This window comes from Haliotis asinina, chromosome 2, assembly GCF_037392515.1.
Source record: "Haliotis asinina isolate JCU_RB_2024 chromosome 2, JCU_Hal_asi_v2, whole genome shotgun sequence".
NCBI classification, from domain to species: domain Eukaryota; kingdom Metazoa; phylum Mollusca; class Gastropoda; order Lepetellida; family Haliotidae; genus Haliotis; species Haliotis asinina.
Genome location: NC_090281.1, coordinates 29,374,811 through 29,402,722, shown reverse-complemented (window position 1 = coordinate 29,402,722; position 27,912 = coordinate 29,374,811). Strand labels below are relative to the sequence as shown.

Below are 27,912 nucleotides of genomic sequence, written 5' to 3'. Positions count from 1 at the left end.
ATAGTTCAAGAAGAGCCATGACCCTCCCATAATACAGCAGGATTTGCACAAAATTATGTTGTGACAAATTCCCGGACGACCTTACACCAGGGAATGCGTTTTATGTTCTCAACTGTCTTAATAAATAACAATAGATTATGTCATGGCCGGTATAACGTTTATTCTCAACTCAGAATGTCAGCGACAAGACAACACCGTCCCTCAGAACAAGTTTCAAATCACGTTCCTTTTCCGAAGCAGTGCCGTCATCACTCTTGTTGGTGGTGGTCAAAACTGGTGCGGCTGTTGGTGACGGTGCCGTGTCTGTCTCAGTAGGCTTGCTGACTGTCGATAGAGCCGCGCATGTACTTTTACTGGACTTCCTCTGAATGACACCATCTACGCGGGCTTCCATCTCTGCTGAGGTCCTCTACAATAAAGGAATGAATTATAGGTTATGGAAATAGTTCCCTTGAGATTTTTCTTATGCGCACACTGAACGATTTTCATTCTTTATATTTCGGAAAAGCAAACAATACAAACAACATTCAAATGTATCAGCTAGCCATGCCTTGTAGCTTCAGATTGCCAGAGACTTGTGTCCTGTCCTCTCAGCTATCAGCTGCTCGTCTAGGCCAGAATCATAGAGACGTGTTACTGTAGTCGCCCTCAGTGAATGATTTGAATAAAATCCACCAAATCCTGCCATTTTACACAGTCGTCCGACAGTGCCTCTCAAAGGGTGCAACCTAACCGGAATATCTGCATACCACGCATCTCTTCGAATAAATTTCAGAGGCCTCAAGTAAAATGCGGTGCACTTTCCGTCTTTAGGTCTTAAAATAGGATCAATTTTCAAATGTAATTACCATAAACACACGTTTCCAAAGTGTGAAGGGAGGGAGTTTAGTTTTACGCCGCACTCAGCAATATTCCAGCTATATGGCGGCGGTCTGTAAATAATCGAGTCTGGACCAGACAATCCAGTGATCAACAACATGAGTATCGATCTGCGCAATTGGGAACCGATGACATGTGCCAACCAAGTCAGCGAGCCGGACCATCCGATCCCGTTAGTCTCTTACGACAAGCTGAGTCGCCCTTTATCGCAAGCATGGGTTTCTGAAGGCTTATTCTACCCCGGGACCTTCACGGGTCTCCAAAGAGTGAAACATAGTATAGTTAAAGTGATTAATGATACTGTCCCTTGCATAGATTTAAGCATCTCATTTTAATTATGCGTTAGTGAGTGAGTCTACTTTTACGTCGCACTCAACAATATTGTAGCGTCATGGCGGCGGTCTGTGAATAATCGAGTCTGGACAAACACGTGATCAGTAACATGAGCAATTGGAATTAATATACGATTATGTGTGTCAAACAAGTCAGCGAACCTGAACACTCGACCCGTTAGTCGCTTCTTACTAGCAAACAAGGATAAGATGGACTGGAGCAGAAAGAGTTTTACGAGAAGCATGCGCTGTATACGGCAATGACTAAACCCATTTGGTTTGTAAAAGGTAGAGCAGATGAAACTAATTCTGCGCGTAGCTCATAAGACTCCGACGTCTATACAAACTATGAAGATATATCAGGAAGCATATTTTCCTGCCAAATCCATTGACAACTCACCTGAGTGACACGTATTTTTCATAAAGCTGGACAAGGCATATGTCTGGACGCACTAAATTCTGGGAGACGTAGACACATTTTCTTTGACACTTTCGATGTTTTAAGCCACCTCTTTTGGTTTTCGATACATCCTCCATGTATCTGAGACGTTTTGACCCATCTACACCTACTGTTATTTCGAACTGTGAGTTTGGACCCGTTCTGAGATACCTATGCTCATCGCCTTCTCTAGGAGCACAATTGAGGCCAATGAGGTACATCACTGTATCTAATAGCTGTTGCGGACTGTGCTCCCCTAAGATCTCCTTCTCCCACAACACGTCCTCCTTATCTACACTGATCACTTCAGCCTGTCTTTTCTCTATTCCAATTCCGTGTCTAGCCAGCGACTTCATTCTTGCATCTAACAAAGACCTTAATCCCTGAAAGAAGTAAGACTCGAAAAGGTTTAAATGCGTCCATTTCTTCTGATGTAATACTGCAGAGAAGAGACAATTTCGTAAAGCGTATTTCCACGATATTCCCCGCCCTTCTGATTTCTGACCTCAGCTATGAAAAACATCAAGTTTTATTTAGTTCACATTCCTTCTGAGCCAGTGGCATAATGCCAGGGTTTAAATCCATATCCTCTCTCCTACCCCTCTTACGCCGTTCTCTCACCCACACTTGATACAAACGAAGTGCCCACTTACTCTTGCTTTCAGTATTCGATGAATATGCTGAGTCGCACAATTTCTTAATGTCAAAATCTGATGCTGGCTGGCCAAACCTTGCTGAATTAAAATCTACGCTATGTTCTGGAGTTTCAGGTGTCGGGGGTTCTTTTCACGTCACTTGCGGGGGAGGGTTACAGGGCAACATATTAAAAAGGTTGGATTCAATCTCTTGGCTTGCTTTGTACAAATCAGTATCAGAACCAGAAGAAAAAGCTTCAAGATCAACCAGTTCACATTTTCCCACGTCAAAGTTAGGAAGTGCATTATAATCACAATCAGAATTTAATAACATCTCAAAATCTGAATTAACGTCAACCTCAAAAGTGTCTGTGAAACGGTGTTGTGTAACAAACACGTCGATGTCGGAATCACTCATACTGCATAGGCCTACCGCGTCCCACGATGTTCACTGATGTACGTGTCATGATGTACGTGAATATATAACCACCGCACTCCCATAGTTGAGCACGTTTATTTGCGTGTTTGAACGACACTTTTGGTCATGGCCATGTACAGCTAGAACAGTCCTCCATTAGTTTGGCTCGTGAACCTCGCTATTATTTTCGCACGTGAAACTTGTCTCGGCCTAACGGCCTCGAACAAGCTTCACGTGCGAAAATAATAGCGAGGTTTCGGACATTCTCCTATACATAATGCCATACATTACTGTTTCTCCACATGCAATTAATACATCTAATTATAACTAAATTCATTCTTCCATTTAAAGGGATTCAGCATGAACACATTTATGGTAACAGCGTGTGCGTGCATGGTGGGCGAACTGGTTGAGGCACCAGGCTCGTGATCTAGCAAGTTTGAGGTGTCGGTATCGAGCCCAACTATACTGACGCTTTAAGTGTTGTCACAAATCCTAGTGTACAGTACACGACCCTGTACGCTTAAAAGAATACAAGAATCCGTTGGCAGATGACCAGATGATGGACAGTGAAATACGTGCAAACCACTTAGTTACGGGTTCAGGAATGCGCAGTAAAATTGGACAAAGCACTGTATGCGTCCCAGCTGATATATGCTGATATATAGCAATTGTATCATTATTAATATTGTGTCAGCTCATTCTATACTTGCTTGTATCTCTATATTTTAACATGGGAGCGACGTTCGTCCATTCATGACTTGTATATTTTCATGAATAAAATATGTTTAAAGAAACAATGCAATGCGCCCGCCCCAAACCCCCAGACACAATACATATTATGAAACTGTGAAAATATAGACTTGCCACATATTCTACACTTGCATGGGTTTTCTTGGACATATTTATGTATTTTTGGGTCTGTATGACAGATTATGGATAGCTTATACGCACTACTTACCTTCTATAATCAATACTCTAGTGTCGCACAAGATACCTACTGCAGCGGATACCTTTGTATAACACCAGTTTAGGCTGCAGAAAAATAATTAAACGTTTCTCGGGCACATGTTTTTCAAACGTGACGAGGGCGGTTGGACCTTGTTTTTTAATTTTTGATAGAAAAAAAGGTGACGAGAGTGGGAAACGTTTTTATTTTCTCTCTCTCAGAAATACCGCTTGGAAAGTTTAGCACATGTTAATGAGTTGTAGATTCAGTACAACTCGTTCTTACAGACACTGATTCTTATAGTGGACAAATGTATGAACGGGACGAGGCAAAGTCAAACTTATTATTTTTAAAATGACAATAAAAATTGTTACGCTCACAAATAATATTTCACTCTTTTATATAGCCTTAAAGCATCAACATGTCTGGTTCAGTGCATAACTAATGCCCAAGCTGATACCAATGGATCAGTCCAGAGGAATCAATTAGACAAACGGTTATGTTTATTCAGTATATTTATTACAAGTTCAGCAGAGATATAAGAAGTAAGTAAGTAATAAATAGTAAATAATAAATATGGTACTATGTTCATCATGACCATTCGTGACATATTAAGCACAGCGTTTCCACAGAATTTACAAAATAAAATATTTGTATCTCTAGCATGTACTACTTATGGCCATTATCATTATAACTGATCGTGTACATTCTTGACACTTTAAGCACTGGATGTATATGTAAGCCTGATACAAGACCCCTTCATCTTGTGAGGAGATTTTCAAAGGTAAACATATCATGGATTTGAATGAATATTGGCGGTAATGTCTGCTTACGGTTTGGTGAAAGTGCATTAAAGTACAAGTATAAACAGTAGCACTTTCAAAATTTAATAGTGAGTACTGTTAAGGTGGAGGCATGTTCTACTTTCCAACTGAGAAATGTATTCGTGTAATATGCGTCTCTCTCTCTCGATCTCTCTCTCTCTCTCTCGATCTCTTTCTCTCTCTCCCTCTCTCTCTCTCTCTCTGCCTGATTACATTGTGGAGATCAGTTCCGTAGCCCCTACTATTGGACAATATGACGGAATATCTTGATTGGGAATAATATATAACTGATAATTTATTTAAAAAGACATTCGAGAACCAAAAATATAATATTGCAATAATAGAATACGAGACAGGGCCCAGTTCAATGTAGCGCTTGTCCTCCGACGGCACAAGGGCTTGTAACCGGTGTACAAGCGATCTACCAATCACAGCGCGTCTTGCAAAGCGGGGAAGGAAATTATCCAGTCGTGTATATTGTACCACAATATACACGACGTCGTGTATATAGACGATTCGTTAGCAACCTTTCCAAACACACCGGAAACATCGTTTATCGTCGCATTCATTCATCACGGTAAATAATAACAAAGATGGACCAGACTAAGAGACCGCTCCTGATCCCCCCTGCTTTTGCCACATATGCAGAAGAACATGGCGTTTTTGACATGTACAAGGTAAAGAACTATTTAACCGAAATAATCTGTGTAAAGTTGAAAGACGACCGAAACTTCCATTAGTGAAAGATGCTAGAATACAAATGCTTATTATTTGTTGTCAAGTAAGAATGTCCACGCATAAATGATGTCCCTCAGATAGCTAAACATTTTCATAATTATATTTAATGTCTAATACATAGGACCATGAGACTGCATCAAGATATGTACAATCTAATTTCTACCCCAAAGTGAATTTATGTCGATTGTTTCCTCAGTTTTGGAGCAGATAAATTTCCTAAAAGTCATTGTGCACGCTATGACAAAAAATTAAGTTTCACTTTTTGTAAGGAAGGCACATTTTCAGCAAACGTAACTGTTTTAATGTATACCAATTTCAGAGACTTCTGGAGCAGTTGATTATCCATCGCCCTGCTGACCCAATTGCATTCCTGATAGAAAACCTCAAGCGAGACAACAATGACGGTAAAACCATACCAGCATAGAAAATACTATGGTCCCTCCTCTACAAAACGTCAAAGTGGAATCATTCTGTTGATATTGCCTTTGTTTTTTGGTCAGCATATGAAATGTATTAACACAGTCTGTAAACCCAGGCACTGTGACAGTTGTGTTGCAAACACCTGAGCATATTGATAGGTATTACACCTTCCTCTTGATTTGTTAATAGAGAATTAGACATCTCAATGAAGCTTAGGATTATTTTGGCGGAATTCAGAAGTGTCCCATGCTCATGAGTTTGCCAATATGGTGAATGTCTGAGACCTGCATCACCATGACCACTCCTGGCTTTTCTCCCTCATTAGGCTGTCATGCTGTGATGTAAGTGGAATACTCTTCAAATGGGCTTAGACCCAAATTACTCCCTCTGTTTCTTTGCATCAAATAATACAGGATTTCTGATGGGTTATTTCTCACAAAATAACTAACTTCATTCAACATGTCATGAAAGTTTTTCCAGTTGTAAATGATATGGAGCCTCCTGCGCTAAGGGATCTTAGCACTAAGTTGATCGTCACACCTACACCCTAACAATGACTTATGACATCTTATTACTTTGTGAATGAAGTCTTTGGTGAATGTGCTGTCAAATTGTGTTAAAAATTGTGAAAATACCTTGAAACCATTTCTAATGCAAAATCACTGCAATGTGGCAGTGTCCTTGTAAGAGTTTTCTGGTACCAAGTTTTCAGCAGACATTGATGGTAGAAGTATCACTGATATTGATAAAAATTGGATCAATGTTGTATTTAGATATTTCAAAAAGATACAGTGAACTTCAAAACATAAGACAGTAGAAAGATGGTGTTGTGTTACTAATTTGTGTACATACGATCAATTTATGTTGCAGTACCACAGATCATTATTTTGGGCCCACCAGCCTCAGGGAAGAGGTCTATTGCCAAACTTGTCTGCAGCAAGCTCCGAACCGCACACATCACTATGGAAAACCTCATCCATGATGCAGATTTGGACATCAGAGAACAGGCTAAGGAGTTCATCTCCAAACGACAGGTTTGCATAAGCCAGTAATATATCAGTTATGAAGAAACTGACAAATGTTACAATTGTACCATTTAATTCAAACTAAATTGTAAAGGTGTCATACAAACTTTTGGGTGAAAAATCGATTTCATGAGCAAGTTTTAAGCAAATCTTCAAATTACAATCATCTGCTAAATCAAAATAAAATGAAAGAAGTCATAGATATATAGAGAGCACACACACATTGATGTTTAGGTGTGACCTGTATGTGTGCCAACACAAATACTCTTCTTTATACCCAGTCAGTGTTATTTCAAACTATGTTTGTTGTTAGGCTGTCCCCACAGAATTGTGGGTGAAGATCGTCCAGGAGAGGATGAAGTTGTTTGACTGTGTGAAGAAGGGCTGGGTGATGGAGGGCTTCCCCCAGACCAGGGAGCAGGCTCAGGCATTACAGGAAATTGGGGTCTACCCTAAACACTGCGGTACGTGGTTCTATAAATATAAACCTAAAGTGTGCTTCTCACTATATTTTAGGTCATTTCTTGTTTTCCCAGAATAACCGCGTTTGATGTTTTTGTTTTGGAGGGACAGATTTTACTTTTTGTTAGTAAGACCACATCCTAGGGTTTACTTTTCCCAACTTTATATAAACATCAACATTCAAATGATACATGAGTGTTTGAAATTAACTGAAAAATATCGTTCAAGATTAAAGTCACAAATACAAAGGATTTCCAAAGCAGGATTGGAACCGCAATCTCTGTTGGCAGACACTCTACCCCTCATTGACAGTATATATCATAGAGAAAACACTTCTCCTCGGTTTTGGTAGATAGTGTAAAACCATCGGGGTTGGGAAATCCCCTCACGATCTCCCTCCCCCTCCGTTTTTACATTGTCTACCAAAACTTCGGAGGCTTGTTTTCTCTTATACATATTCGACACCCCTGTGGGGATTCCTGGTCAGAACAGGTCATGTCACCTGGAGATCAAAGTCTACACTAAAAACTGTGATATATTGTTCTATGAATAATGAGAGTTGTGACAATACGCCCATGCCACAATACGATACGTATCACAATACTGGTAATTCGATACATATGATACGATTCTTATCACAATATTTTGTCCTTGTATACAGAAAAATAAAAGTACTGGAAATAATGTGCTGTTATGTTATCATTTCAGAGAAGGTATTCTTCTCCCAAGAAAAATAAAACATGTCATCATGAAAGACATTTTATTAAAAATGTTTAGCACGTGTCAGTAAAGTAGTGTTTCCCCAAAAATGGAACAGCAGGGATCAACATTGGCACAACTGGCTTTTTTGCTCAGATAACAAAAAAAAATTGTGAAAATTATCTCAGTCGGAGCATGTCCATGGCAATAATTTTCACAAAAATCTCAATAGAAGGGGAGATGATGTTTTCGTAGACTGCTAAGTATGTAAGTATTGTGTTGAATAGATACACGACAATCGTATCGATGTATCGTATCGTGCAGCTGTTGAATCGCGATAACTTGCGTATCGATTAATCATCACAACTCTAATAAATAATACTGTGATGAATTTTGCTTAAAAAAGGTCCCTTTTGTAACCTTTTGACCGAGGATCTTGAGTGATTGTTATTTTTAGACAACAAATCCGAAAGTTACTCTCAGCATCATTTTCTGTAGATGTTAGTATTAAGCTAGTGTGAAATGCATGGACTACAAAACAAACACAGTTTGATCAGATTTAGACAAGTGGCTAAATTTCAGACTGTACTGAAGAACTTCTTCAGGTTCCAGCGGCTCTTTGTACACCTTGTATTGACGACTATTGCTGTGTTTCAGTGGTCCTGGACTCTCCTGACACCGTCCTTATTGAAAGAGCTGCTGGGAAGAGAGTAGACCCTAAAACAGGAGGTGAGTACTGTACGATATTGAAGATGGACTGAGCACTGAAATAACTGCCTACCAGCCTGCCTGTGGTTGGAAACTTTTCTGCAGGGCTTGATGAAATTTTCCTCCATGTGTCAACCATCTGGAAGATAATGTTTAGGCATAATACATATTCATATTCGTTAACATGGCTTGTTCTAGATCAGAAGTAATTGTTTGCATTATTTCAAATAAACCATCACAAAAGTTTTTACTTATTTTCCCAAACTTTTCCAGTATAATTATTGGTGGATAAAGGGAAGTAACTCTGACTTGCTTCCATCTTGTGAGATCACCAGCGTCTGTTTGAATTCTGGCATGTTTTTGGTCCACAACTGTCCCCGTAACATAAAGCATCATTGTCTCAGTTGTTAATATTGCATGTAGGAGTCAGTTTGTTGTTCAGTAGGAATAAAACCATGAAACCATTTTCATTAAAAAGTCATGTTTGAGAGGTGTCTCTGTGTAAAATCATATCTGCTAGTCTGAAGTTAGACACGAAGGTACAACTTAACCTTTCGTTACATGATCACAGTGAGGCAGTATGGACCTTTCAATTTTCACGTTTTTGTCAAATAATTATATGACTGTTTTAACTCAGATGTTTTCCACACAACCTTTGACTGGCCGACAAACAGTGATGTCCAGTCTCGCCTGGAGGTGGCGCCGGGATATACAGAAGAGGCGATGGTTGACAAGCTGGTCATGTACCATCGCCACATCGATGGCATCCTCCGTTGCTATGGTGACACGCTCAAGACAATCAACGCTGACCAGCCTAAAGCTGATGTCTTTGCTCAAGGTAAAGAACCCCCAAAATACGATGAAATACAACACCTGCATTAGTTTATGGATACAGTGCTTTGTCAGTGTGCTACATTTTATGAGGTTTGTTAGTGCCAGTATAGGAATTTGTAAAAATGTAATTGATGATTGGTTCACTGTGACCAATCAATCAGCAAAAATAATTAGTGTCATTTATCAAATTGTCTTGGCTATGTTTGGTAATGCACAAGAAATATATTAGAAACATTTAGTTATTTCATTTCATTTGCAAATTGGACAAGTATTTTCACATCTTTAAGACCCGTGAAGGTCCCGGGGTAGAATAGGCCTTCAGCAACCCATGCTTGCCATAAATGGTGACTATGCTTGTCGTAAGAGGCGACTAACGGGATCAGGTGGTCAGACTAGCTGACTTGGTTGACACATGTCATCGGTTCCCAATTGCGCAGATCGATGCTCATGTTGTTGATCACTGGATTGTCTGGTCCAGGCTCGATTATTTACAGACCGTCGCCATATAGCTGGAATATTGCTAAGTGCGACGTAAAACTAAACTCACTCACTCACTCACATCTTTAAAGGATGGCTATTGTATGGTACGGACATAATTTTCCTGGTGCCTTTAAGATGAATTCAATCCTGACTTGAAAATAGCTGGTAGTGCTTATGAAATATAATAGACAACAACAGCCTTGTGATAATGTTAATGCAAACAATTGTCAACTTTGTGCGGTCAACTTTGTTCATTACTAATAATATCTAAAGGTTGGACCACTTTGTTTTATCACTGGAATTTCAGAAAACAATATAAATAAAGGGACATACAACAGATTCTGAATATTCAGTTGTTTCATCACCAACTGGGTCATACCAAAAGATGTGGCCTGTGATCCTGTGCATTTGGCGTGCAGTCCTCTACACAAAGCTCATGTCACAAATCGGTGAAGTTAAGCAATGCCAAGCTCAAAAGAGATGGGTGACCATGTTTGTAGCTTGACTTGTTTGTATGACTTCTGTCCTGCTCCACAATAAAGTACTTACTTGAGGTGTGGCAAGCGAGTTTGTTCAAATCTGCCCTCTTCATTCTGCAGAAAATGGGTGCCTTGTGGGATAAATCATATGACTGTAACATTCTAGCACATGACAGGCAACTTGGATTATCCTGGTAATAGTGTGCTATTGATTGTTAACACTATAAGCACACCTAGTGTGGAGTTTGGCGCTTCATAAATGAATGCATTATTATTATTATTATTTATGTTTATGTTCCTGTACAACAGAAGACAATATCATATTTTTCTGTCTTGATCTCTGCAGAAAGGGAACAAAGGAAGGACTGTTTGACTGTAGCTTGTGCAAGAAGAGAGATGTAGTTTGTGCAGTCATTTTGATAATGTGACTTGTGACAGACTGTTTGGGACTGACCCATTTTCAGCTTTGTTCCAAGTTCACATACACATATAAATGGAATTTGTTGTGACTGAGTAGCAGTATCTCAGTATTATATTTAGTTGTTGTGTTTACTAGCAAAGAAGTAATATTTTTAGCCTAAATTTTTATTATTCTGTATGTTTGTATGTTGATTACATATGATGTTTCTTTTCAGTATTCACATACCTGTCCAGCCAGCCCCGAACCAATGCTCCACACACCCCACGCATCATTTTGTTGGGTCCTACAGGGAGTGGGAAGGGAGTTCAGGCTGCCTTGCTGGCCAACAAGTACAACATTGTCAATGGTGAGTCACAAACCCCAGATGTCTTCACTCATCCTTTCCTCCCAAGATCAGTGAAACAGGTGGTCCTCAGGGTGTGTTAAGATACTGGGAGCTTACTTTGGAGCCAGTTTGATATGATATACCTGAATTGGCTGCTGCAAAGAATCTTCTGTAGAGTATTAAGACTAAATATGTTCCTGTTTCCAGTGTGCTGTGGTCAGCTGATTAAACAGGCAATCGCTGATGAAACCAAAGCTGGCGTAGCTGCCAAGGCCTATGTGGAGAAAGGAGTCATGGGTGAGACAATCAGCTTGATTTCATGAACTTGTGTTTGCTTGTTTAATACTGCATACTGCATTAATCCATCTACTGGGGTTCTGTAAATAAGCTGGTTTTGAACAGACAATACAGACACATTGGGTAAACTAACACAAAAAAGAATCAGATTTAACAACAAATTTTATAGTCTTTTTAGAATGGAATAAGAAAGAACATAGAGAATATATTCATGCTTAGTTATGAAATTACTGCTGTTAAGTTTTCAGATACGTTTGTTTGGAGGTCTATGGGACTCCCCATATTCATACACACTGTATTACTGTTATGCCTTACTTCCATTTGAAATATAAAGAGTTACCTCCTCTTGAATGTTGTATCATGACAAACTGTATCATGTATATACTATATTGACTTTTCCATTCTAAATTTTCAAAAGCAGTATTTGTGGCTTCTAACATATTTTTATACTCCCAAACTCTGATTCTCACTGTTCTCCTGTTTGTGTAGTCCCCGACAACCTTGTGTTGAACATCCTGGAGGTGCGCCTATCCCAGCTGGACTGTGTGACAAGGGGGTGGGTGCTGCACGGCTACCCTAGAACCAGGGAGCAAGCTGAGCAGTTGGCTAAAGCTGGATTCAGACCTTACAGGTAAGTCAGGATACAGGTCAATTACTACCTTGTGTTATCGGCACAGTTTGTAAAGACACTTTTTTGATAATTGTTGGCAGTTGTAACCATTCAATAATGGTAACACAATTAAAATGTCTAAGGTTTTTGGCAAGGTTGTCATGGTAACATGACATGTCTTTACGTATGGGGAGTTTAGGTTAGAGTTCATCCCCATAAATCTATGCTGGTCAGTTTTGTGTTTGTGTAATGCCACACTATCTAGTCTGGACAACACAATTTAGTGATTATTAGTGACATTATGAGCTTCAATCTAGACAACTGGGATATGATGACATGTCAACTAAGTTAGTGAGTCTGACCACTCTGTAGAGATGAACTTGGTCTGGTGCTTAGACAAGCTTTATTGATTGATTGGTATCCTTTCCCGGCACAAATCTAATGCTCTTAGTATCAATCACTGTTTTTGCTGGTTCTGATATAATTCTTTACAGACACGTTATTTAGCTGGAATATTGCTGAATGTGACATTGCATACCAAAGAAACAAACAACTACTATTATTTATCTTAGTAAACAAGACTATGCATATATTTTTCCACCAGGCAATTCTTCTTGGATGTCCCGAATGATTCTGTTCTTGAGAGGCTGACCCTACGAGCCACAGACCCCATCACCGGGGAACGCTACCATATGCTCTACAACCCACCACGCACACCTGAAGTCAAAGAGAGGCTTCAGCGCTTCCCCAAAGACAGTGACGATGAAGTGAGAAAGAGGCTTGCTCAGTACCATGCATATATTGAGGAAATAGCAGACTTTTATCTGGATGGTCAGCATGTGAATGCTGATCAGGATCCACATACTGTGTTTGAGTGTCTTGAAAGTATGATCGTCAACCCATTGAAAAAACGTTTCAACTGACTTGACAGGTCCAAGTTGTATTGTTTGTTGGTTGATATTTAGTGTTATAGGCCATGGAATGAGTACCTCTCATCTCACCAGTACATCTAAAAACATGTAATTTTTCGTTAAAAAAAATGTAACTGCTATCTGAAGTTATATGAAAGTCAAGGTCATTATGAGCTTAGCAGAGATGTCTTTCTTCAAATTGTTCAAAACAAGCACCATGTTTTCTGTCAAAAACTCACTGTTTTACCTGATCCATTTGGAATTGAGGTTCATTCAGCATGAATTCAGCATTAATTCTTTTATGGCCTTTTATGTTTGTTATAAGATCCATCCTGTGATATATCTTTGTGATAATTATAAAGGGTTTGTTACAGTTGGTATCTTCTAACAGCATCAGGACTTACTGTTGAAGTTAGATGATACTAATACTGTGTGGATAGAGCTGAAGGTTGACATATGCTTCACTTTTGTCCAAAATGATCTTCACGAAACATGTTATGATTAATATCAATGTTTCTCATAGGTTTAATGCTATGTTCAGTGGTATGTTTGTTGACAGATATTGTATGTGACACACCACCAACTACTCATCACCTGTTCAACAGATATATTGTTTCACAGCACCAATAGGAAAACATTGTTTATCTGTTTCAATATATTTAAAGTTTCGCAAATATATATGGGAATCTTCGTTTTTGCTAGTAATTCCCCAGTCTGTGGTTTGTTCTGGAAATCTTTGTAAAACATCCTAAAGTAATGTGATATGTTTATTCTTAAAGAAATGTTACTAAAAACACCAAGTTATGTGCATAGGTTCATTATGAAAATGCTGTTATATTCCAGTATCATTCTGCTGTAAATAGTTGTAACCAAAACATGAATATTCCAATGCCAAGGAAGAACACTGTTCGACAGTTTTGTTTGTTTTCACTTCTGTGTTACAACTGGGACCTGTGAAGATCAGGGTTAGCGTTGATCTTCAGAAACCCAAGAGGTGACTAAAGGGATCGGGTGGTCAAGCCCGCTGCCTTGGAGGACATACATCATTGTATCCCAGTTGCGTAGATGGATGTTCATGCTGTTGATCACTGGATTGTCCATGACTATGACTATGCTTTATAACTTGAACATTGTTGTGAAACTCAACTTGCTGTTACAACTGGTCCCAAAATGGGTTCTTGGTTAGAATCTCTTTCATTCACCCAAGTGGCCACCACAACCAAATGTATAATATATACTGAAACCTGCAAGCATGCAAAAACCAAGCTATATGGCAGTGGTATGTTATTAATCGTAGTAACAGTCTGAAATGACAATCCAGTGGTCAACATCATGAGGATCAATCAACACAGTTGGGATACAATGTGTCAAACAAGCCTGTGAGTCTCACCACCTGCTCCCGTTAGTAGCCTGTTACGACATGCACGGGTTGCTGAGGAACAAGTTTAACCTGGATGTTCACTGGGGAAAAACAAACTATAATTTTGTGCCAGACAGCATTGGTATTCTGGCTCACATTTGTTAGGTCACGATCTATGGACAACAGATACGACATACCATCGCTGACTGCTTTAAGACATAATACATATATATATGGACAAGATTTATGGATGAGCAACATCTTCATTCAGATGATGCAACATTCCAACACAGATTCTTGTATGACTGTCAAGCTGGTAGAAAAAAGGTAATATATATAGTACATACTGAACCAAGCCAACAAGGACATTTCTTGGGATGTACAATGACAATGTGATGACAAGGGTTACACGTACAAGCCAGTATGAAGCAGTAGCAAGGGATTACGTGTAGAAGCCATTATGTAGGCAGGAACAAGGGGTTACATGTAGAAGCCAGTATGTAGGTAGGAACAAAGGGATTACATGTAGAAGCCAGTAAGCAGGTAGAAACAAGGGAAATACGAATGTGGCATCATCTGAATAAAGAAGTTTTGTTCATCCATAAAGCTTGTCCAGATATTACTCTCCTACTTTTAAATAATGCCACTCAAAGAAATGCTTAAAAACAACAAACAAGCATGTTTATAATTTTATTTCACAATTTGCAAACAGTTGAGGAACGGCTTGTATGGTGTAAAATCTGAACTCCATTCTGGAATCCTCATGATTGACAACAAAGCTGGGTTGTTGGGTCTTAGAGCAGGGCCCACATCTCATCAGTATGTTTTATACAAATATAAAAATAAGAAATATACAAGCAAAACAAAAGGTTTCATGTTCATTCACACAGAATGATAACAATCGAAAAAGTATAAAAATTACAGGTTCATTGCTGCCACTTTGCACCTGAGATGATGGTCTCCGTGGTGAAGAGCATCTGCCTGGAGAAGGGAGGGTCATGGTTTGATCCCCAGCAGCATCATATCAAAAGATGTTAAAATATGTAACTTACTGTTCCCTGCCTGGACTGGTCGGCTGAATGTAGTGTTCGAGTCTGAGTAGGGCTTAACTGCCGCATTGTATCTCAGTGAGCTGGCACTATAAAATCATGTTAAAGTCAGGCACAGGAACTCGTTATCGCTCTGTAGGGTAAACATAGACCATTGATCTAATAGAGTATATATATATATATATGATGTGAGTGTAGGTCTATGTTTAACCTACAGATCTACACACACGTCATATATATATATATATATATAGAGAGAGAGAGAGAGAGTATATATATACATGATGTGTGTGTAGATCTATGGTCTTGTGTTTAACCTACAGACCAATAATGGGTTCCTGTGTAGTCAGGGCAAGTACAAGCAGTCACACATACACATCATCATACGAGGAAAATATTCTTAAGAACAGCCACCGGTTGCCAAGCACAGACTCATTTACAAACATGGGCTTTAACCACATTTCACCTAACATTGTACTGGAGACAAAATTCTTTATGCAAAAAATCAAGCCTGAGTAACTGAATTGGTCCTTGAATCTGCAGATGGGATATTTAAGGTATCTCAACACTTTACCCTGATCACAATATCTTCAACCGGACTAAACAAATTTCTAATCAGCTAACAAATATGCATATTTTTCCTCAAAACAAATCACTCTGAGGACTGGGCTGACCATATGCATAAATGCTTACGATATCAACCACTAGCTGCCAAGCACAGACTCTTATTCACAAAATATTTCCTACAGATTTCATATTGATGATTGCTACATAAGACTTCATTCGTTCGTTCGTTCATAAGCTACCATCATTCTTTACATCCCTCCACTGTTTACCAACAAACATGGGTGATGTTTAGAGAAACACATTACAAGAGGAAAATGCTCTAGTCTGACAAACTCTCAAGTTCGGAGTCCGAAACATCTTCAAAGTCTTTCTTCAGCTTGTCAACCTTCTTCCTTCCGCTGAACTCCCTTTTGACCCCTCTTGGCAGAGAACGGCAGGAGGTTAGATTGATGTAGGTCAGCTTGGGGCACAGTTCCAGCACCAGTCTGAAAGTAGGGAGTTGCTTACTTTACCCTGCACTCAGTATTCCAGCTTGTATGTAGACAAGGTGGACCATCATCTTTTATTCACGTTTTCATAGTGATCAGTCATAATAATTCACAGCAATCGCTATCACTGCATCTGTTCAACACCTTGAAATGAAGTTTAGCTGACAAAACAGATATGTATGCATACTTTGTTTCACAAAAAGTCAAATTTGTTGCAGCTGTACTCACGTGTAAACAGCTGTTTTCGCGATTACCAAACTGTTTTCATGAAAGAGTAACCTGTAGATAAATCGACCCTATTCTACAGGCTGCTTTTATGGCCTGCAAATTCTGCTTATGTATGGTCAGATACAATGACCCTTGACGCTTTGATCAAACATAGCAATAACTAAGATCTCACGTAAGTGAAATTTTGATCAGCAACCAAGTGTAATGATATTGTCTCGTCATACTTGACAGGAGTCACTCGGAGTGAGTACTGTAATATGTTTGACTCTGCAGGTCACTCTGATACTGTGTTACTTACTTGACCGGTGTCACTCCAACTGACGTCCCAGCAATGTTTAGATGTTCTAGAGGTGAGGGTTCATATCCCTCAGCCAGGGCTGCTACACCTTTGTCCAGGTTCTCGGGGAAACTGTTCCAGGAGAGATCTACATGGGTCAGACTGTGTCTCCACTGTGCAACAGAATAACAGTAAGGACGTAAGACCATACGATGGGGGATCTACGTGGGTCAGACTGTGTCTCCACTGTGCAACAGAATAACGATAACATGTAAGGATTCAGAGAAATGTAGGTACAATGGGTGGATCTACATGGGTCAGTGTGTTTCCATTGTGCAACAGAAAAACAATAAGGACATAAGGATTCAGAGAAATGTAGGTACGATGGCCAAGTGACAATGTATAAGTGACAAACATCAAACTTGACACCTCTTTGAATGGCAGTTAGAAGTGGTACACATAATGATGAGTCAGTGATTCAGTCATTAGTCACACCCAAGACCTGAGTTCGATTCCCAACATGAGTACAATGTGTGAAGTCAGTTTATGGTGTCGCCCACCATGATATTGCTAAAATATTGCTAAAAGCTGTGTAAAATGCACTCACTCACTCACTCCAGAGAAAGCTGGGGACATGTTCTCCCCAAAGGTCCACATGAGAGGCAAGCATGGTGCACTGGGGACATAATTTGATCTAAAATCTCCAATGGAGGATTGGGATCTGATTCTTTTCTTGAATACCCATGGATGTCCAGCATGGTGAACTGGAGACCTCATCCTTCCCTGGAATGTTAACTGTGAACATATTCTGGCCCTGGAATGTCCTTATTTAAATCTAAGACTTGTGTGAGGGAAGTCTCACCTTTCTAAAGACCACATCAAGGTCACTATACTTGGTGATGGAACTCTGTGACATATGAAGCTGCAGAAGATGGGTGACGGGAAGATGTTGTAGCGATGTTGTGGACAGGTTGGTGCAGCCACGCAGGTCCAGCAGTCGCAACTCCATCGACGACTTCAGTAGTCTGGCAGTACAGAGAGTGATAAGCACAGCCATCTAACAGCTTTCAGCAACGTAACACACATATCACGAAAGGGGATGCAGAAAAATAGGCTTTAGATCTGCGTTCAACAGGTGAGTGAGTGAGTGAGTGAGTGAGAGAGAGTGATTGAGTGTCGTTTTACGCCACTCGGCAATATTCCAGTTATATGACAGCGGTCTGTAAATATTGGAGTCTGGACCAGACAATCTATTTATAAACATCATAAGCCTCCATCTACATAATTGGGATGATTGTGTCAACATAGTCAGCAAACCGCACCACCATGGGTGATCTGGAAACAAATATGGGATACCATAGCTGTCTAACAATAACCAAATTGAACCAAATTATCAACTTCTGACACAATCAAAGTCTAGCTGATTTCACTACTGAAAACGCTACCCTAGATATTCTGCTGCCTGAGACTGTAACACATCATCACCTTGCTCACCTGGACAGAAAGTCGTCATCGAACCCTAGCGATGAGTTGAGCCCTGATGTGCTGACAGCAAGACTCAGTTGCTCCAGCTGTGGAAACCCAGGGGATTCTGCCTACAAAACAACAATAAAAAATACAACATCAACAACTGTCACAACTAACCATGGGACTAGAATAGACAGACATACTGTCTATGGAATTTGATATTGCACAATGCAATTCTCCCTTCAAGAACAAATATACTTTTGTCCAAATGCATGTCTTGCACACCAGATTTTCCTATCTATCATCTGCAATGATTGGGGTTTCTATAACATATGGTGCGGCTACACAAAACAAGTCCAAACACTCTAATATCGGCCAAACAAAAAATTGCAGTGTGTGAGTAGGCACTGTCCAATGTTAAAGATTTACTGACACGTACACACTTGAGAAATTGCCTATCAAGCTTGTCAGACACTACAGAATTACTTGTGATTTATCTACAGAGTGATAATCACAATTCAGAAAGACAAATACACTTTTGATAGGATTTCTGGATTGACAAACATCTTCCCAAACAAAGGATGAGGTTTAAGGATCAGTGGTCCACATTATCGATGCCAGTCTGTAGTCTGCACTTTTCTGTACCAACCTTAATTCTCTGCGAGACATATGAAGCTCGGAACTTGGAATTTGTGAGTCGGAGGACCCGTAACTTGGGACAATGAGCCTGAAATGCCTCAGTGTTGAGGGACACAAAGTCTGACGAGAACACTGCATTAGATACATCCAGGGTCTCCAGATTTGGGCAGGAGTTCTGTGGAGTAGTGAATGAGTTTAGTTTTATGCTGCTTTTGGCAATATTACACCAATATCATAGATGGGGGCACCATAAATGGGCTTCACACATAGTACTCAAAAGTAGAGAATCGAACCTAGTTCTTCAGCATGATGAGTGAACACTTTTACCACTTGGCTACCCCCTTGTCTGTCCTTTGGTGTAACACAAGACGAATGATTTACTGTTATTATTAGATTTATTCTTAAGATTAGTCAGCAGGTAATCATCCCTCTTGTTCAGTTTTAAGCAATAGACTTGAAAGCATTACCATGAGTGTTGTCAAGAATGCAGGGAATCCCTTCAACGTGTTGCCGCCTACTGTCAGGTGACGCAGATTGGTGCCAAGTGTCTGAACCAGGTTCTTCAGACAGGACACAGAAACTGCATCATTCTAAATATATAAAGTTGGAATCTCACCCAAAATGAAAAGATACACATTTTCATTTTCAACATTTCATTTCATTTGCTTAGCCACATCAAGTTGTTTTTTTCCTTTATGCCTAAATAAGCAGACCAGGGTAGAGTAACTAGAGCCTAACAGCAGAACAAAACATCAGCACCTTACTATGATGTAAAGAAGAAACATCCTTTTGAAACACCATATCCCCCGATTTGTTTCTTGTTTTGTTTGTTTATCTCTTAACACCTAACTCAGCACTACTCAAGCTATATGGTGGCGGTCTGTGCATAATTGTATCTGGATCAATCAAACCAGTGACTAACAATTCAAGCATCAACCTACAGCTGGGATACAGTGACATGTGTCAACCAAGTCAGCCATCCGATCCTGTTAGTCGTCTTTAACGACAAGTATGGGTTGCTGAAGACTAATTTTAACCCACATTATCATGGTTAAGTCGTTTACTAGCAATATCCTAGCAATGTCACAGTGGGATACCAGACATGGGCCTCACACCCTGTTCTTCAGTGTGAGGAGAGAATGCTCTAACCAGTATACTACCCCTGCCACTGTTTACTGAGGACAAAGCCTTGCTTAGAATACCAACATTACTTACCTCTGTACAGACATGGCACTTACTGTTGTGAACGATAAATCAATATCTTCAATCTCATGGCAATTCTTGACAAGGGCTGTAATAGCTTCTGATGTTAATTTCTTGCAATATGACAAGTTTATGCTCTTCAAGAGAGGACAGTTTTCTGACAGCACCTGGAACATTGGAATGAATGAATGAATGAATGAATGAATGATTGAATGAATGAATGAATGAATGAATGTGGTTTTGTGCCAGTCAGCAGTACTCCAGCTGGGTTCATGAGTTTTGAGAGTGAGTGAGTGAGTGGGGTTTCACAGGTCTTCTGCGTGACAGCGAACGTTTTAGCGATCAGTGAGTGAGTGGGTTTAGTTAGATGCTATTTTAGCAACATTCCAGCTATATTGTGGCAGGTGAGGTGAACATCAATAATGGGTTTCACACAACGTGCCCATTTTGGAAATCAAATGCAGGTTTTCAGTGTGAAGAGCAAACACCTTAACCTCTAGGCTACAACACTGCCCCTTTAACCATCAGGCTTCCACACTGCCCCTTTAACCATCAGGCTTCCACACTGCCCCTTTAACCATCAGGCTACCACACTGCCCCTTTAACCATCAGGCTACCACACTGCCCCTTTAACCATCAGGCTTCCACACTGCCCCTTTAACCATCAGGCTACCACACTGCCCCTTTAACCATCAGGCTACCACAATGCACGCCTACCAGCACAAAGCGATATTAACACTATGACAATCTTAAGCAATCTTATTGGAGAATGGGAGTTACAATCATTGTAGCACAAAGATCGCTTTGTCCAAGTATGCCCTGCTCCTTTCAGGTTGGACCTGTGAAGATCCAAGGGTGGAATAGGCCTTACGCAATCCATGCTTGTCGTAAGAGGCGACTAACGGGATCGGGTGGTCAGGCTCACTGACTTGGTTGACACATGACAACGGTTCGAAGTTGCGCAGATCGATGCTCATGTTGCAGGTCACTGGATTGTCTGGTCCAGACTTGATTATTTACAGACTGCCGCCATATAGCTGGAATATTGCTGAGCGTGACGTAAAACTAAACTCCCTCACTCACTCACCCTTTCAGTTTGTACTTTTTTTCTTAACACAGCATTTGGCAATTTTCCAACTATACGATAACTGTAAGTAAATTATCATATCTGGACCAGGTAATCAAGTGATCAATCTAAGCACCAGTGGTTGAAGAGATGCAAATTATTCAATTACTCAAAACATCATTTACGAAGAATTTGAGAAAAAGCTCAACTCACTGGAGTCAAAATACTCAAGAGATCCAAGGGAGACAAAATAATAAATACTCAAAGAAGACTACCATCAGCCATTTTGAGTATATACTCAAAATCTCAAATATTATCTCAAGCCCCATTCAGCAATAATCATATTGTTTCTATATATTGCATATCTCAGCAGTGAGGCTATACACATACATTGGTCCGGAGTCACTTATTGCAAAGAATTCCATATCATTGAAGACAAAGAGTATGCAGTGCATTACATCTGGCTATCCAAAAATTACCTTGACAGCCTGATTTGTCAGGTTCTTCCACATAGACAATGACAGTGTCCGGCACTGACTTAGTCGCTGATTGGCCAGATACACCAGTGTCTGGTCTTGTGACTTGATCCACCCATATGACAAGTCAACAGTATCCCACAGCAACGGATTCTCCGCCAGCTCACGCCACATGCAACACACCTTTGCTGCACTGTAACAACACATACAATGGTGACTGTGATTTGATGAAAGTTTTCACAAACCCAAATTGTTCACAATGTCAGTTTAAGGCTTTAACAATGATATATACTCATGCAAACAAATAAAGGAACACATGAAAGTGTTCCATAATTATTTCCAGAATGTCACCCATAGTGCAATATATACCTTTAGATGAAACCTTGAGAAGAATAAAGGATCGCTTCTACTCTCATGTGTTCCTTTATTTGTTTCTGTGAGTATACTTTCATGGCAGTTCTTTTTTTTTAAAAAGACAAGAGTGATCATGATACTAAATCCTGCACTAATCAGTATGCTCTAGCATTGAAAAAAAGCGCCATTGCATTTTGTTTTAGCGTGAATGGGGCAATGGTGCTGCCTGGTTGAAGCACTGAAAATCCCATAGGATAAAATTTCTTTAGCGAAAATCTCGTCACCAAAATGACTACCATAGGAGAAAAGCACATTCTTATATGCTATTGCCAAAAAAAGGAAGAGATTGACATTCCAAACTGTCTGTCTGGCATTGGCCGCAACATCAGATTGAGTTGAATTATGTTATGACATTGCATTGAATCATGTTATTAGTGCCTATGTGCTTATGATCAATAGCAGGATACACCTGGATGATGTATTATGTTATAGGATTGCGCATCATGTTATGAGATTGCGTTGAATCATGTTATTTGTGCTTATGCACATCAGTTAAGATGTACAAAGACGATGATATTCTAGCATGATGCTTTAGATGATTACATGGACCATGTATATATGCCACCATGATGCTTTAGATGATTACATGGACCATGTATATATGCCACCATGATGCTTTAGATGATTACATGGACCATGTATATATGCCACCATGATGCTTTAGATGATTACATGGACCATGTATATATGCCACCATGATGCTTTAGATGATTACATGGACCATGTATATATGCCACCATGATGCTTCAGATGATTACATGGACCATGTATATATGCCACCATGATGCTTTAAATGATTACATGGACCATGTATATATGCCACCATATGCATGATGTTATGAGATTGAATCTCATGATGCTATTGGGGCTCATGATCAATACTGCTTGCTTATGAGGAAAAATAAAATACATATTTCAGAATAAATTGCATGTCATTTTTAAGACTGTTGGGATTTTGTCTGCAGCGTGCAGACATTTTGTCCTATGGGATTTTGTCTGGGTTGGATTTTGTCTGGGTTGGATTTTGCTTGGGTTGGATTTTGTTTGGGTGGGATTTCGTCTGGGTGGAATTTTGACCTAGCCTCATGACAACCTTGATGATGCTTGGTTTACTTGCTTACTGCTGAGTGCCAGGCAGTGAGGCAACAAGTACTATCCTCTAACACCCTTTGGTTTGCCATGGCCAGGGTTTGAAACCACTGACATGTTGCAGATTAACAATGATTCTCAATACAGATATACACTATACTGACTCTGTGATGACCAGTCATTGTTTACTCCATAAGTGCTGAACATGAGAACATAAGAAAGCCACAGTAACTTGGTGCGCCTAGTGGCTGCAAGAGTTGTATGATCCCCAGGGAGTTGAGATTGATAATACGATATGCTGTTGAGATTGACATCAAGTGATTGAAGGGTAAAATACCAGCGCCTTGGACATATGCAAGTTGCATGGACATGTGCACTATATGAATATCCTATAATAATTATAAGAATAAATAATACCAGGCATGGTAAAAACAAGTACCACAGATACAGAATTTACTGACTCTGAGATGACCAGTCATTGTTCTACTCCATAACTGTTGAACACCAGGCAAGGAAACAAAAAGTACCGTCTCTTTACACCTTTTGGTATGCCATGCCCAGGCTTTGCAACCAATGTAAGCTCTCTGGGAAGGTGTGTAAGATGTATATATTTAGATTACATCAATTGCATGAATTGAATCTGAATTTTCTTTCTTATCACTGTCAGTGATATTCTAGTCAAAATGGACATTAATTTAACAATAAATAACAAATGAAAATTCCCGGAATTCTTACAGTAAATATTTATAAACCACATACTCATAAGTATTACTTGTAGAAGCAGGACATAAGTGGTTTTAACTGTCACTGACCGACAAAGGAAGGGCAGAGCTCCATCACTGTTAACCACCATCTTGAATATCTTCAGCCACACTTCTGGTGGGAGACGTCCCTGGAAGTCGGACTTCAACACAACAGATGTTTCATTCTTTGAAAGTTTTGCTACCTTGTTGGCTTCTGTGCCAGATTGGTCATTTGACTTCCTTTTTCCTGTCTTGTTGCTATTGTTACGTCTTGATGCTTGCTTTCTAAAAATAATATATTAACTTTAGAGTGACTAGTGAATGTAGAACTAAAGGCACAATGTCATACCACATTTCTCTAAAAATGAATGATGCATTTCTCTAAATGATACGAATGATCAACCCTCATGGAAGCTAACAAATAATTAATTCCCAAAAGTTTTATGTATTTAGATTTAACATTGAAATAAACTGATCTGTGCTGGCCAAACATGTTTTCAAGCAAGTCCCACAGTGTTATGTCCCAGGGAGCACCCTCTACGAATATCCTATAACTCAACTGGTAATGTGATCAGTTCTACAAACACCACCAACACCACATGCGACAGTTTTTGATGCACGGAGCAATCATTTATATTTCCATATATATCAAATGTTATTTGTTTAGAAGCTCTTCACCTTGAAGTTTCAATCATTGTCTGATACTTATACTGTATTCCACACCTGAGAACTGCACACCAAACCATATTTTGGTTCTTTCAGTGTGTACAAGGGTCCTGTTATGCAAAGTGTGGTATAATGGTTCTCTATACTCCACTGTACGATTGAATAATTCCTTTACTTTTCACAAAATTCATATTCAAAACCTGCCAATGATTACACAACTGACCTACTGAATTTAAATTATGGAATTCAGAAATAACAGCATATATGTTTCATGTAATCGAAAAAGTGAAACACTATGTGAACAGGTGTCAGTATAAAATGTGTCAATATAATCCAATATTATGCACACATTGTGATGTTTGGTAGGTGTTTAATGCCGCATTGAGCAATTTTCCAGCTATATTTCAGCCGTCTGTAAATAATCGAGTCTGGACCAAACAATCCAGTGATCAACATCATGAGCTTCAATGTACATAATTGGGATATAATGGCATGTGTCAATTAACCTTAAGGCAAGAATGGTTTGCTGAAGACCAGTTTTAACCCAGATCTTAACAGGCTGCATGCACTGTGACCACATCAACAATTATGATGTGAACTCATATATGGAGGAAATGTTTTTAAACCAATTTTCATAACAAATCACAGATGAAACAATACTTGCAATATACTGTTGTAAATACTGCAATTCAGCAATCAATATTTCAACAAAACTAAAATGTTTCTGTCAGGCCAATACCCATCACAAGAGGCTACATTACTATTTATAGTTTGACTAAAACAAGTTGTATCATATCAGTACCTATTTGATGTAGATGGTCGCTCTTCATCAGAAGGGAGATAATCCGAGTCCTCTGAGTCACTTGTGGGACACTCATCTCCATCCCGAGGGTTGAAGGAAAATAGTATTTGATTTTTGGGGTCCTTTTTGAACCCAAGAATTCCCCTCTCTGCTTTTCTTGGCATTGTGAACACAACTCTTTTTGTCCTGGAAGGAATGAAAATGTACAATATAACTGACAATACATATCTACAGGAGTCATCCGTTCCTTTAAAGACCAGGTACTCTTCAGCATATGCCACGTCAGGATCGTTTAAGCATGTATATATCCAAGTAAAACAGTAGTTGATAGCATATGCACCAATCAATGCTGATAAGTTCGTTATGTGGCATATTTGCAGTTTATGGAAACAATTTCTGTTATTTTGAGAGTGCAACATGTACCGATTTTTTAACTGTTTTAACTGTCTAGAAACATTGCAGTCACCAAATATAAGTAGTTGTTATTCATAAAAATTGTTCAGTATTATTCATTAAGGTGTGATTAAACCCTGTCAGTCTCGTAACATATTTAAATGGCAACATGACATTAACCATCGTATCGGTGCTGCTTAAAATTCTCCGGGGTAGAAATATTAAAATCTAAACAATAATGTATTTATCCAATAACACTTGTATCCTTTCGCAATAGCTACAACCCCAGCCTACAACACTGTAACACAGTAAAAAGTAATGGGAAACCTGCGCACTATATCATCATTGCCACACAATGACAGTTCAATTAAAGTCAAAACTTGATCCATTGCCATCATGAAATTCATAAATTATATATTCAAATCATTTTGCAAAATACATTGGAGCTGTGTTCAGTTTTAAGTAAGTGACAGCATTTACTCACAGTTTGATGTGAGAGCTTACACCTTGCCCATGGACAGATCGTTAGAGAACACACAACATGTGAGGGAATAACATTTGTTGTCACATTATATGGTTAAATCTGGTCTGATCTAGTTGTAGCTGGCATATACTGGAATTTGTTCTATAAAAAGAAATGTCTCCTCAGCATTTTCAAAAATGTGCTAAATATATTGATGAGTAATATACTTTCATTTCATTCTTTTGTTTTGGGCTATTTTAAGATTGAAGAAGTGTCAAGTCTTTGAATGTCATTTAGAAGTGTAAATACATAAGAATGAAGATTTTATGGATATCAACTTCTTTATGTAATCTCATAAAGAAGTTGATATCCATAAAATCTTCATTCTTATTGAAGAAGTGGCATATACTTTTGTGATGTGAACAGTGTTCATTTGGGATGTGGAGTAATTTTTCTATTTTATTGAGGTTTCATTGCTACAAACAGAAGTGGGCCCTGAATACAGAGTTTTAACCTCAAGTTGAAGGGCATAAACCATGATAAGGAGGCCAAGGTGGAAAGTTAAAGACAAATGTTTATATGCAAGATCACTATGTATCATAATATTCATTTAAGCCTTTAAATTATGATTTCATTATTCAGCAACATTAATAATCGGCAAGTGACGTATGTGATCGAAAATCCCCGTTATTTCCAGAACAACATTATCAACAATCACTCATCGATGCTAACGTCTAGTAACGGGAACAACCATTCTGGCCATTCATTAAAGTTTAACTTTCTCCCATCAATTATCCACACCTTTATTTCGTCAAACAACATGACCGACGTCACCCATTTGTAAGAGGATGTAGGGAATAATTATCAATGAGCCGTCAAAATAATACAAAAAATGTCAACACATTTCGCAATCTGGCGGGGATTGTGCACTTCCGGGTCCACTCGTTCATACAGATGCATCGTTTCCAAGGTTTTTTCGTATTGGCTGGGTTAACCGAGCCACAATTCGAAGACTTGAACTCAAATAACTGCTAAAACGAACGCAGATTTGAACATTGTCTGAACATGTGGAACTGTCTTCAACATACGTTTCATTTGATGGATATGGAGAGAGTGAGACAGTCAGATGCTTTTAACTGCAGTCGAGCACGTTATACCTCGGTGCGTAAACCAGGGACCACATAATGACCAGAGTGTTTGCAACACTTTCATTTGCCAGATGGTCATCAAGGCAGGAATGAAAATCTACAGGCCCTGAATGAAATCTGCAAGTCCATTTTGTGGGCAAACCAATAAAAAACAAAATAGGCTACACTGGTCACAGTTTCACATGTTTTCTACAAAATCAGTAAGCGAACCGTATGAAGGGGACTTTTTAAAAATTTATTTAAGACTGGTGTTGACATTCATATGCGTAAAGCGCTGAAATATCAGGAAGTGAAGCTAAGTTATTATAATATGATGGATGGTGGATGGGAAAAACAAGGGAAGGAATCCTGTTGCAATAAAGACTGATGTCTTGCTGATGGCGATAAGGGCCTGCAGATATTTGAAACTGCCCCGATGCAATAACATCCGGCCACCGGGCGATTATTTCGAACGGACAGAGTTTTGCAGAGTGAACTACTTTGATATGG

At 39.3% G+C, this 27,912-nt stretch overlaps 2 protein-coding genes and 1 pseudogene across 2 annotated transcripts; 1 reads left to right on the top strand and 2 right to left on the bottom strand.

Moving 5' to 3' along the window:
* Positions 1 to 169: 169 nt before the first annotated feature.
* Positions 170 to 2,752, bottom strand: LOC137271725 (zinc finger MYM-type protein 3-like; annotated as a pseudogene).
* Positions 2,753 to 4,897: 2,145 nt separating this feature from the next.
* On the top strand, positions 4,898 to 13,000 carry LOC137273548 (adenylate kinase 8-like). Its single transcript, XM_067806285.1, has 10 exons — positions 4,898 to 5,153; positions 5,534 to 5,618; positions 6,505 to 6,668; positions 6,973 to 7,123; positions 8,478 to 8,549; positions 9,166 to 9,366; positions 10,957 to 11,088; positions 11,275 to 11,364; positions 11,854 to 11,995; positions 12,579 to 13,000. The coding sequence occupies exons 1-10, from the start codon at positions 5,070 to 5,072 to the stop codon at positions 12,895 to 12,897; spliced, it is 1,440 nt and encodes a 479-aa protein (XP_067662386.1). The 5' UTR covers positions 4,898 to 5,069; the 3' UTR covers positions 12,898 to 13,000.
* Positions 13,001 to 14,922: 1,922 nt separating this feature from the next.
* Positions 14,923 to 27,221, bottom strand: LOC137273547 (F-box/LRR-repeat protein 6-like). Its single transcript, XM_067806284.1, has 11 exons — positions 27,077 to 27,221; positions 25,420 to 25,605; positions 24,021 to 24,236; positions 21,709 to 21,898; positions 20,199 to 20,330; positions 19,428 to 19,550; positions 18,971 to 19,135; positions 18,349 to 18,449; positions 17,717 to 17,879; positions 16,876 to 17,027; positions 14,923 to 16,346 (listed from the first exon to the last, which is right to left on the bottom strand). The coding sequence occupies exons 2-11, from the start codon at positions 25,581 to 25,583 to the stop codon at positions 16,181 to 16,183; spliced, it is 1,572 nt and encodes a 523-aa protein (XP_067662385.1). The 5' UTR covers positions 25,584 to 25,605; positions 27,077 to 27,221; the 3' UTR covers positions 14,923 to 16,180.
* Positions 27,222 to 27,912: the final 691 nt, after the last annotated feature.